At 43.0% G+C, this 12,555-nt stretch overlaps 1 protein-coding gene across 1 annotated transcript in view; it reads right to left on the minus strand.

The window, feature by feature from the left end:
- Positions 1–5,309: 5,309 nt before the first annotated feature.
- Positions 5,310–12,555, minus strand: part of cxxc4 (CXXC finger 4) — a 49,001-nt gene continuing 41,755 nt past the window's right edge. Inside the window, exons 2-3 of the mRNA XM_054603816.1 lie at positions 9,695–9,891; positions 5,310–5,451 (exon numbers count right to left, since the gene is read on the minus strand). Of these exons, the coding sequence (XP_054459791.1) occupies positions 5,310–5,451; positions 9,695–9,891 (339 nt within the window). The remainder of the gene's footprint in view (positions 5,452–9,694; positions 9,892–12,555) is intronic.

The following is a 12,555-nucleotide window of genomic DNA, read 5'->3' on the forward strand; positions in this document are numbered from 1 at the left end:
GTAAATGATGGTCCAGTTTAGAGTAAATTAGACCACAAAGCTAAGTATGCTTTAGGACGGAATTACTGTGATTGACAGGTCGCTGCCAGTATACGCCGTCTGTACGTCAATCCTCCGCATTCCACATACGGTAACTTCCGTTCATTGGTTGCCAAAAAAACATCATGGTGACGGATGTAATCCAAGATGGCGACGGCGAATTCACCAAACGTCAGTCCACAAACCAATAGGTGACGTCGCGATGACTACGTGCACTTCTTATAAACCGTCTATGGTCCATAACTATCGGCGTCCTGTGCAGAGCTACTTGCAGCTACGGGCGTGGCTTAGGTGTGTGTGTGTGTGTGTGTGTGTGAGATATGGATGCTAACACCAATCATTAACCAGAAATTTCTGTGGCATGCAAGGGTGCTGTGGTTGGAATGCCTAACAAGCCGCCTGGCTGCAAAATTAACCCGATGCTCAAACAGGATCCATCATCACCTGCCAGCTGCAGTGTTTGCGTAGAACTGGAAACCCAGTTGCCAATTCACCTGTCGGGGAGAGTTTGCAGCCACGATGTTTTGCGTGAATTGCTTTTGGCTCATGCAGCCATTCTCGCAGTAAGTCCATACAGCATCAATTAGTCTAGCTGCGAGGTTGTCAGCTGTGTGTCTGCCTTGCATAATCTGTCAGGGTTCCTCCCAGGGTATTGAACGCCCAGCGGCACTGTGTGTGTGTGTGTGTGTGTGTGTGTGTGTGTGTGTGTGTGTGTGTGTGTGTGTGTGTGTGTGTGTGTGTGTGTGTGTGTGTGTGTGTGTGTGTGTGTGTGTGTTGTGTGTGTCTGTGTGGTCTGTGAGTATGAAGATAGCAGTGACGTTCTAGCTGTGAACGTAGCAGTGCGGCTTGTGTACAGTTGAGGCTTTTTGTCAGTGAATAAATGCTACAACTCCTCAAGACCCAAGCCCAGTCAATAAAGGTGGACTGACTTTTAAGGTGGACCAGCTATTATCATTTGAGTAACAAGCCACTACTCCAAGGTTTGCTCAGCTTTTCTTTTTTTTTTTTTAAATACTTAACTCGGTCAAAATTCTTATTTTTGGTTAACGTTTAATTATCAATATACCTGTGTGAGACGACAAGGGAAGGCAACTATTTAAAACAACAACGGCGTCTCATAAGAAGTTAGTGGAGATGCTGCAATAGCATCAGTTGTATCAGAACTGGAGAGTAGTTCTTCATTGAAAGAAGAGCAAAGGACTGCACTGAAGCCTTTTCTTGATGGAATAGATGTTTTCGCTCTTCTAGCCACTGGCTTTGTCAAGAGTTTGATTGACAGATGGCACATCCAATCACTTGCCAAGTATTTTCTAAACGGTTTCTAATCACAGCTTATCAGATGGTTCTGTGTAACAAAGCATCTGGTGCGTCAGGTTCAAAGATCAGAGCAGTGGCTCCAGCATTTGCTGATTTTAATTATTTAAATTTGGGATTGTGGGTCAATTTTTGAATGAATTCAGCAGCTATGATGTGGTGGTTTGGTCCCAACTGCAAGGGCATTTCTCACAAACTAAATTGGGATAATTAAAACACCTGGACTCCTGTGTTTCAATGTGAACTAACATTATGAATATCATTAAAATAAAAAACTTCTCTCAACTCAATCCAACAGTAACATTCATGGTCCCTGGGGAATGTTAAAAGGCATTCTGGGAAATGTAGGCTGCTATTCACTAAAATAGACATAGATGAGTTAGGTTCCTTGTACAAGGAAATAAACATAACATAACTGCTGGGATGCACTGAACACATCACTGATTTATTACACACAGCAGTGCAAGAGTGTGTGTGGGTGGAATTTAATGAAAGAGCTGCAAAGAGCACATTGGGACAGGTGTGTGTGTGTGTGTGTGTGTGTGTGTGTGTGTGTGTGTGTGTGTGTGTGTGTGTGTGTGTGTGTGTGTGTGTGTGTGTGTGTGTGTGTGTGTGTGTGTGTGTGTGTTGTGTGTAAGGAAGAGGCTTTTTTATTTTTTATTTTTTTTTACTCTTTAATTTTTCTTCTTTTTGTAAATGTTGCAGAAACAAAGCTGAACACAAACAGTTCTCTGTGGATCTCCAGCACAGTGTGGCAGCAGATATTACAGACATCCGCACTACGTCACACTGTGTTGTCTACCAGCCAATTGCAACTGCTGTGGTGATAGCCCACCGCGCACACACACACACACACACACACACACACACACACACACACACACACACACACACACACACACCTCTCTCTTTGCCTGTCCCGGGTGCTTTCCCCTTTTAAAGAGACTCACGGGTGGCTGCGCTCCACTTGACATGTGGGCCCATATTCTCACCTTAGAGACGGAGGATGGGCATGGTTGCACGCTTTGATGGCTTAATTACCGCTGTGGAAACAGGAGTGGCAAGAGAATAAGGGGAGAGGGAGGGAGGGTTATGTGCAACTGTTAGCAGCACTGATAAGCTTGTGAAGATCGTTAGCGTGAGACTAAAATGGCACCGAGGTCTCACGAGGCAACTTAAATGTCTGTGCGTTGGGTGAGGGGAATTCTGAGGCTTTTACTATTTAGGCTCATTGAATACGAGCGTATTTTGTACGGTTTGTGATCATATTATAACCGTACCCTGCTGTAATATTTTATTGATTTTATAAGTTGCTGCCTCCTGCAATTTTACAACCACGAAAAACTCCTGTCTTACCCAATGCTAAAACCCAGAAAACCATAAAAGCTGAAAGGATAGATTATATTTAACCAAAACTAGTATTGTCTCATAAGGCTTATTCCCCTTTGCCATAGACTACCATTGTTGCCCAAATACTACTAAAAACACATTATTGAGCCACACAGTGACAATAGATGTCATGTTCCTTTATTATGGGGAACATTATATTTAGTCACAAACTGTCCTGCTGCAGTAAATCCTTCCTTCAGCTGTTCCTGTAAGGGGTCTTTACATCATCTATAGGTAACCCTGGTCTCAGCAGATAGGGAATCTGATTTTTATGATTGGTAAAAAAATGGATTTGTCGGTTAAAGAGTAAAGATTAAACGGTTAATTATCAACATTTGATGATTCGCATATCTGATTTGGCATAGGTTTTACGCCCGATACCTTTCCTGATACAAGCCTCCTCCCCTTCACAGCACAGCATAATCAACAGCTGAAAATGGTCTGAAATAAATGCTCTGTTGACTACTGTTTGAGTAACATTTATTGATAACCACAGTTCCTAGCTGTTGAAGGAAAAATAATGAAATTGCATACATGTGACCAAGTCTTTATTTCTTCTTTTAAGGTTTACACCTTTATTATGAACGAGTGCCACTGACGGGGTTGGGCTGTTAGAAAGCATGAAGAGACAGAGTATAGCATTGTTGGGTTTTATTCTTTTCCTCTGATATGTTGCCAATAAGAAAAAATATATATATCTGTGCTATAGATGTGACTCACTGTTTAAAAGGCACAAACTGTATAAAGGTTCAAAGACATCCATCATCATGAGGAGATCATTTACATGTGAAATCAGTTTTAGAACAAGGATCCACACGCCAAAAAGAGACCAACACAGTAGAAATGTCACCCAGATGTTTAAATCTGCATGCACATCACATGACTTGCTCAGAATGAGGGTCAAACCCATAGACACTCCTTGACTTTAGAATAAGACCCCTCCTTATTATAAGGTAGGCTTCAGTTGTAAGCACAACCATGGTGATCAGATATCAAATATGGAGGAATCTGATTACTATCTGATTATTTTTTGCGGTTTTGTCATATATCATTTATATTTTGTCATTAATGTTTAAATGCATGACTTAATTTGAATATTTGAAGTAATGTACAAGTTATATTTTTAATGATTTATAATTGTAAAGAAGGCTAATTAATTAGATTAAATGTTTTTCTATACCCTGCAGTTCGCAAAAACAATATTCTATACACAATCAAGACATTTCAAAAATATGATCTACAAATACGCATTTCGAAATGGACACAATCTTGAAAGCATAAAAACAGCAAACGTGGCCAAATATGTGTCACAGAGGCAATATTGAAGTCCAGAGGTAAAAAATGATAATGGCCCACACGCCTGCCATAAAGCATGGCAGCACCCGGGTTGCGTGGCAGGGGAGTGGACCATTTATCTTGGGGAAGAGGAGCGGTGTGCTCCAAAGCCCATCTGTCTCCGGATGGGGGTAGGGGGGTTGCGGGGTTGAGCTCGGTTTAATTGAAGATTATCTGCTTAATTACTCAAGCAGAGCCGGCGTTAAACAGCCATGGATTAAGAAAGCGTTTGCGAGGCAGACCTCTGGGTCCAGGGCCGTGCTCAATTAGCAAGAGGGCCGCAGATATGGCTCTCCCCTCCTCACCCATCACTGCACTGGAACTGAAACTGCATGCTAAGAGACGGGCCGTGACGATAATAGACACACAACTGATCAACTGTAAAAAGCACACAGAGAGTCAAAGTGCACACATGACATCCGGACCACCCACTGGGCACTGGCTTCTGTATCTCAATGCTTCCTCATGCAGACTAGTATTCCTAGGAATTACGTTCATATTGTATGATTTACTTCCAAGAGTGATTTATGTCCAATGTGAAAGTTTGGTCCCAATGTAGGAAGTATCGCACCCTTTAGTGGGGGTTCGGAAAATCCAGTTTTGAGCTGTAGATTGTTATAAAGGCTTATAAAACGCAAAACATGACAGAGTATATATTACATTATAAGACAGGACTTTACATCTCTAGAATGAATATTGTATACATCAAGAAATATGGCATTACCAAAGTAATCTACCTGGAATGATATTTTAACAATATAACAGAAGACTAGATGTTATTCACACACATTAGCACAGAAACAACAACAAAGAATAAATCATATTTTCGCCTTCAATGTTCCTCCCTTTCCTCTCCTCTTCCTCCTCTGACCACACAGCGGTTCCGATATTGATGAAGGTAGATGTCAAGACCTGACTGCCCCCCTCTGTGCCGGCCAGATATCCCTCTTGGTAGATGGGTTATTTATACCAGGCACCTTGATGTTTGAAGGTTTAGCTTGACCTAAAAAAAAAAAAAAAAAAATCCATTCCCTCATCCGTACCCTCTGCCACTCAGCTTTATCTGGCTACAGTTTTGTGGTGCTGTGTGTGTGTGTATGTGTGTGTGTGTGTGTGTGTGTGTGTGTGTGTGTGTGTGTGTGCACGCTCTTCTACGTGCACGCTGACAGGTTCTTTTGTCTGCCTGACTCCCCCTGCAGTGAGTTGAAGTAGGGGTCACGTGACATCCCGGTCTACCCTCCTCCACCGCCGTCCTCCTCCTGCGTGGCCTCACTCTTCATCTCTTCTGCCGCTCCGTCATCCTTCTCCATCCTTCTTAAGCCTTTCATCCGTCCTCTTCTTCGCTTCCCGTTCGGGTGATGGGAGGGCCGCTCACTGCACAGATGGTTTGGGATCCACGTAACGCAAACAAAGCTTTATTTGGCCTCCCAAAAAAATGATGGCGATCGCTGCTATAAGACTGCAGCACACAACTTGTTTTATTAAAAGCTGTCAGGTCTTTTAAATGTCATTCTATTCACATGTTTTAATTACATGCTTTGCAACATTCATTAGGGCGAACACAAATGATAAATAAGCGTATAAACAAGTTTGTGTCTCACAGCATTCATCAGTCCAGACGGTGTCCACGGTAACCAGCGTCGAGTCAGAACTGAAGGAGTGACATTGGGAGGTGGATGGCACATGAGTCATCCCCTCTTCAACTTAATTAACAGCCTCACCTACACAACAACACATTCTCTGTGCCGCCAGTCCAAAATGTGCTCCATTTATCACATAAAACAACATAATGTCTGACAAATAGTGTTGGACAATAACACATTACCTAACTATGCCCTTCAGTGACGTGTGGAGAAGAAAGTTTACGGGATTACAATTCTGTTACTTTGATATTTGGGAGTTGACTTGTTTGCTGTTTTACAAGGAATTAGATGGTGGGTTAATGGTAATTTGGCCTGTGTGTTCAGGAAGGGGACTGGTCCAGGCTCAGCTTGGAGGTGTGAGGAAGTGGTTTGGAGAAATGTGACTCCCATCAGTCCCAAAGTTGTCTCATTCACATGTTTGCTTGCTAACGGGAGTCGCCTACTGTTGGGGCTTACTAGAGGTATGTGTGCAGTCACCGAGGCTAAGCGCTAGCGTCTGGATGGTCAGTTAATCCTTCCAATCTGTAGAGCTGGCTGCTTATTAAACCACAATTTCATTTTTTTTTTTTTTACTACACCTGTTGAATTCAAAAAGATGTACCTTTGACAGTGACTGAGAAACAAAAGTAAAGTTACTTAACAATTGTAGAAAGCAGCAGTGTAGTGATGATGTGTTGGTATTGTTTTATAAGCACCGACAGATGTTCTGCTCTAAGACAAATTCCAAAGATACCAAGAACATTTCCAGAATAATAAAATAATTACCTTTTTTTCATATTAGAAGAAAATCAGAGGATGTGTGCTTGATAATGTTCCAACTCATTTCTCTCCACTCCGTCTTCTGATTTGCAAAAAATAGTTGAGAGTTGCCCAAAAAATACTTTTTCATCCTTTTTAGATTTACATTAAAAGTATTAATACTTCGCTAAGGTATCATGTGTATTTTTAGGCAGACCGAAACAAAATTGTAGTTCATCTTCAAATGATAAAAGGGGATGTGATTGGTGATGTTTATTTCAGACAGCAGTCACAGGTTGACCTTTTAAGACCACATCCACAATCACGGATGCTTTTACCGGCCTCACTCATTTTGTTCTCTGCAAGGTGTGCAAATGGAGTATCTGCTGTCTTCTTTTGCTTCATTGTGTAAATGAATCATGTCATAACTGCAATTCCTCAAAATTGCTTAAATGAGGAAACCAGTTTCGGAGGACAGTGGCATGTTTGCTCTTGCACAGCAGCAGTAGTGGTTGCTTTCACAAACATTGATACTGCAGTCTGTAACAGTCTGTCAGTGGAAAACATGCAGAGGGTAAATTTATGGGAAGGAAAACTGGAAAAAGTTTTATGAGACTTTATAGGGGATCAGAAATAATAGCTCTCACTAAATCCATATTTTCTGAATAAAGAGCAGGAAGGGTGTGGCAGCTTAATCTGACCCCTGGGCTAAGGCGCCGCTGCAGCAAAAAAGGGTGGAGAAGACTTTAATGAATGGACCAACTTTCCTCCACTCACACCGCTGCTGTTTTCTAGCTTCAAATATAAACCTTCACTGTGTAACACTGAAAGAAACATTTTTACTGAGGATTTACTGTAGTAGAAAGACAAACGATTGGAAAGTAGGAATAAGTAAATACAGAATGTTCCAAAATACATTCCATCATTTAATAAAACAACTAAATGATACAAACAATAGACAGAAATGTCATATATTCCTATGGAAAGGTCAAGAAGTACAAGAAAGTTCTTCTCCCTCAAGAATTATATATAATGAACTCTATGTTTTGCCATTTCTGTGACCCCACATGCAGAAATTTGCAGCTGAAGTGTACCACAGACTGTAAGTCGCAGCATTCAAGCACCACTCAGTTTTTAATTAAACTTTCAAAACAACACTCAAACTAAAGAACAAAATTTGATGTTTGTCGGAGCTTTCAAATACAACGCATTTAAGCGATATTGTATCTTAACTGAAGAACAAGACTGTTTGTCATCATCTTCACATACGGTTTGGCTGTTAAGGCCTTCAACGTTGTGGTTCATGTGGCTCATTTCGTATGTTTGGATAAGGACAGTGGTTTTTGTTTATTCAAATATGATCTTATATAGTTGTTCATTTGATATTTACTTTTTTTAAGAGTATTTTTGTGGCTAGTCCATGAGTTAATAATAACAGCAGGACAGAGAGGAGCCAATGCTTGGAAGTTTTCAGACAGCAGAGATTACAGATAACAAATTGCACAAATGACTATAGAAGAGAGCTTTGGTGAATTTTATGGATATGGATTTGGAAGAAGTACAGTATCAGCATTAGTGTCTTTGATCACAAAGCAATAACTGATAAAATCACAAAGGTTAGCAAGTTTTGCAATTAATGCCAATTTTTCTGAGAATATGCAAATGAAACCTCAGGAACAGGCTTTATTTTTTAACCAGAAAGACGGATGAAAGAAACGCTTAATGAACGTTTGCATCATAGCCTGGTGAGGTTAGCCTTCGGGATGCTTTGCTTTCCAGTCTTCATCGTGTAGCATAACTGCCGCCCATAATAGCCGCAAAAAAACACATTTTACAGTTCCTTTTGACACACGGTTATTAAAAACAACTTTCAGTTGTTTGCATATAACACTGTATCCATGTGTGACTGTGTGAAATGTTCTTCACAGTTCTGCATGTTTATGTACAGAACGTATATTTCAGCTCTTGTTCTCTGGAGTTATTTCCATCGGTGTGCTGCAGAGGCCCCAAAAACTCCACAACACAGACGCACACAAACACATTCAGGCTCCCAGTACAGCATAGGAAGGATTATTCTGTTATCCGCCGGTGCCGCTGGGAGAGGGTGAGAGAAAGAAACAGGGGGGAGGAAGAGAGGGTCGGAGGGGAGGGAAAGGTAGTTTGGTGGAAGTGCAGCGGGAGGCGAGCAGGTGAAGATTTGGTTCAGCCTGAGTGCTTCTCCCTCACGCAGCGGAAATGCTGAGGTCAGTCAGTCACCACCCGCTCCACCCACCCCCCACTCTACACTCCCTCCATCTCTCGCTGTCATTCAACGTCCTCTCCTCGCCTCCTCCTAAGCACCTTTATCGGTGCCGGTATTTCCTCCCCTCTCGAGCCACGTGCCGTTCTGACAAACAGATTTATTGGTTACGTCATATTTCTTCCCCGTTTTAATCAAATGCCGGGGCGGCGGGGCTGACTCGTGCTCAGATTAATATCGCCATTGATCAGATTGGATGGAGGTGTCCTCGCACCCGCACCGTACACCACCACCACCACCCTCACACCCTCACAACCACACACACACACACACACACACATACATACACACTCTCCCTTACTCTTTCATTGCTGGGTAGCTTTGCACCCAGAGAATTCCAGTAATATTCTCTCCCCTGTGTGGCCGATTTCAGCTGCCTGAATGCACGCTTCATTTTTATGTGTGTGTGTGTGTGTGTGTGTGTTTGCTTGCACAGTATTTTGGCATGTGTAAAAGTGTGATTCACCTCTTTGGCTTTATTCATAAATGCTCTCTGTTGTTTTGATGATTCTTGGTGCTGCTTTTTCACTGCATAAGGTTCGGCAAATGTGCAGCTGTGTTGGTTTCTGTCTGAACTTGGAGAGTTTTTCCGGTCATTTGCAGAGGCTGTGTTTGTGGAAAGTAAAATGGAGCGCTGTGGTTGAAAGTGAGACACACACACACACGCACACACACACACAGACAAGGTATGAAGCTGTGGAGGCTGGGGTGGATGAGAGCCGTTGCAGCAGCGAGCCGGTGACAATGCCTCACGAGGAAGTCATTTTAACAAACACACCGCGGCGGCCAGGGCCGTTGGAAGCCATCAGCGCTGCTCTTTCCCCCGCCTGCTACACCCCACCACCACCACCACCCTCATCACACACACACACACACACACACACACACACACACACACACACACCCACACCGCCACTTTGACAGTGCTTCCACCCACCCCCGCCCCACCACCTCCGTCTCCACGGCCTGCCAGTCACGCAGCCGCAGCCCACCACTCTTCCCCCAACGTCGATCATGCGTGACATGGGGGTCAGCAGCGAGCGGCGGCGAGGCAAAGAGCCTCGGCGCACCCCGCTCCCCAGTGCCCCCCCTCCCCCCGCCTCCCCCACCCCAGGGTGTGACCGGGCCGGCGGTCTGCCGCACGCGCAGGGAAATTACCACGCATCTTTTGTTGCTAAGTGCATGGGTGAGTGATGAACAGAAGCGGCCTTTGGCAGACGCTAACTGCAGGGGTGTAAAAGGCGGTGTGAGGGTGGGGGGAGGGAGGCGGGAGGAGAGAGGAAAAATGGAAAGAGATAGAAAAGAGAGAGAGAGAGAGAGTGCTGGGAGGGAAGTGGCGGCTGGTGGTGAAAGGATAGAAGGAGGGGGGTGATGAGGAGGAGGTAGAGGAGCGTGGGGAGCCGCAGCCCTCTGATTAAGGGCGAAAGACTGCCGGCTGAGGTGGGGGGGGAGGAGGAGGAGGAGGAGGGATGCAGAGAACAGAGTGTGAGCAGGGGAGAGAGACGGGGAGAGGAGATGGAGGGAAAGAGAGTGAGGAGACAGAGAGGTGGGGGGAGGGGCCGGAGGGACAATTTAACGAAGCTCAAAGCCTTCGCCGTCGCTGAAAAGCAAGAAAGGAGACAGACATGGAGGAGATCGGGCCGGGCTCAGGCTGGTGTTAACAGCCTGTTAGTTCTGCCCGCTGCTTTTTTCCTCCTCTCCTGCCTCTTTGTTTGTGATTTGGTGTTTAGAAAAATGTGAGCACGGATTACTCCTGGCTTTTGAAAGAAACTTTGAAAATCTGCTTTCAGGAAATACGGTTGTCTGCTAGGTTTCCATGAAACCATCATCATAGCTGTGGAACTTGTTGATCAAGCACTTTTTCCCCTGTTAAATTGTATAAAACAATCCTCTTATCATTTCATTTTAGTTTATTGTTTATTTAAATTTCGGTGACCTCATTTTACAGTTTCCAATACAAATATATTAGTTTCGTGAATTTTTTTCAATATAGTGTCATTTTTTATTTACATGAATTACACTTTCTTCTTCAAAAACGGCATTGATTTGCTGTTTTTGTCCTCTTTCAGCGAATATTTTTAGGCACACATTTTTGAATTGGAATTGGAAATGAATTAATAGACTTCCCCTGCAATTTTTCATTGATAGGTTTCGCAACAGGCAAAAATGCCATATAGCCATTTTTATTTATCAAAAAACTATTATAAAGTAAAATAAAAAAACCAGCACACAGGAGCCCAAAGCTAAATGTAATAAAGAGACACCAGATCAGGTTGTTCTGACTAATCAAGGTGCAACCTTTTTACAAGTGTAACAAATTCATGCTGAACTTACAAGTGCCATTTAACATTATTGAGCAGAGGATGCAAAACCCATGAACACTGGATGAGGGAGGGAGGGAGGAAAGAGAGAGGGAGAGAGGGAGAGAAAAAGAGTGAGAGCACCTGTGTCATTGTTATGCCTGTTGCCTGGTAACAACATTTTTCACTGTGCAGCAAACGGAAGCCATGCATGAAGAAAGCTTTCCTCTTAGAAAACAAAAGAGTAAAAAAAGATTTTTTTTGAAGATGCCGTTTCTGTTCAGCATCCATCATATCCGTGTGGATTTTCAGCACAAACAGTTGTTGACGATGAAATTAACCCGCACTAAGCCACGACGCAACACGGCCACAATATTTCAATTTGGCATTTCAAATGTCCGTCAGACACGCAAACACAGCTTTTGATCTGCCGAACGTGCACATACATAGACTTATGTATGGTAGGGTGTGGACATACTCATCATCACATTAGGTACCATGTGACTGCACTCTTCTTCGTCATTTCAAACGCTCTAACATGGCTTGTGATGTCATAGTAGGTGTTTTGCATTATGGTATAGGATAAACTCCTCTTGTTACATCACTGAACGGTCATTTTTTTAAATCCCCCTCTGATCAATGTCCCTAAATCAAAACTGGAGACTTATGTTCAAATTCTAAAAGCGGGTCTTTTCAAAGATTAAGGACCTTTTTGCAGTTTCATAGAGAGATATTGTCTTTTTTTGTTTAGGGTGGCTGCACACAAAGATTATACTGGCATATTGCCCTTCAGGAACCATTTTGACAAGGCGGTAATGAAATGAACTTCATAAAATCTCAAATGATTTTGACTGCTCTACATTTTTGCCTAAAATAATTGCAAACTTATTCAAATATCCGAAAGATGTTTTCCTGTATGTTAGAAGATAAGTTTCAACAGCGTAAAAATTCTAACATTTGTTTGTCTGCATTTCTTGATTAAGAGATAGTTGTTTTTTTAGTTTTGACTAAATGACCAGTCAAATTGTGAGATAATCATGTTTCTCAACGGTGGCATGCATAATATTGATGACCACAATTGCATTTGAAAAGCCCACAACACAGACCTCACTACTCCCACCACCAGGCAGTGGGAGTAGTGAGGTCTCATATATTCCCACAACAGTCCTGGACAGCCTGTCCTCTGAAACAACACCTGTTGACAGGTTGAGGGAAGGAGCCTGTTGCTTTGAGTAGCAAGGAAGGGAAGTCGGCTGTGACATCTGGCTCTGCAAATCATCTTTAAAAGACTGAACAGCTCATAGATCGAGGCCCGTGTGCACTGTGCATCTGTTAACCTCAGCGCATTTGCTCATTTGCCCTGGTGACGCAGTCTCTTCTTATGGTCCAATAAAAAACTGGAGCACAATAAATGTCCAGCTGCGTGTTGATTGCCGGGTAGTGCGGAGTCGTCAAATAGCTGTAAATACCTTTCCAAGTTGGACCAATCAGAAGCATC

This window comes from Anoplopoma fimbria, chromosome 9 (assembly GCF_027596085.1).
Source record: "Anoplopoma fimbria isolate UVic2021 breed Golden Eagle Sablefish chromosome 9, Afim_UVic_2022, whole genome shotgun sequence".
Classification (NCBI taxonomy): domain Eukaryota; kingdom Metazoa; phylum Chordata; class Actinopteri; order Perciformes; family Anoplopomatidae; genus Anoplopoma; species Anoplopoma fimbria.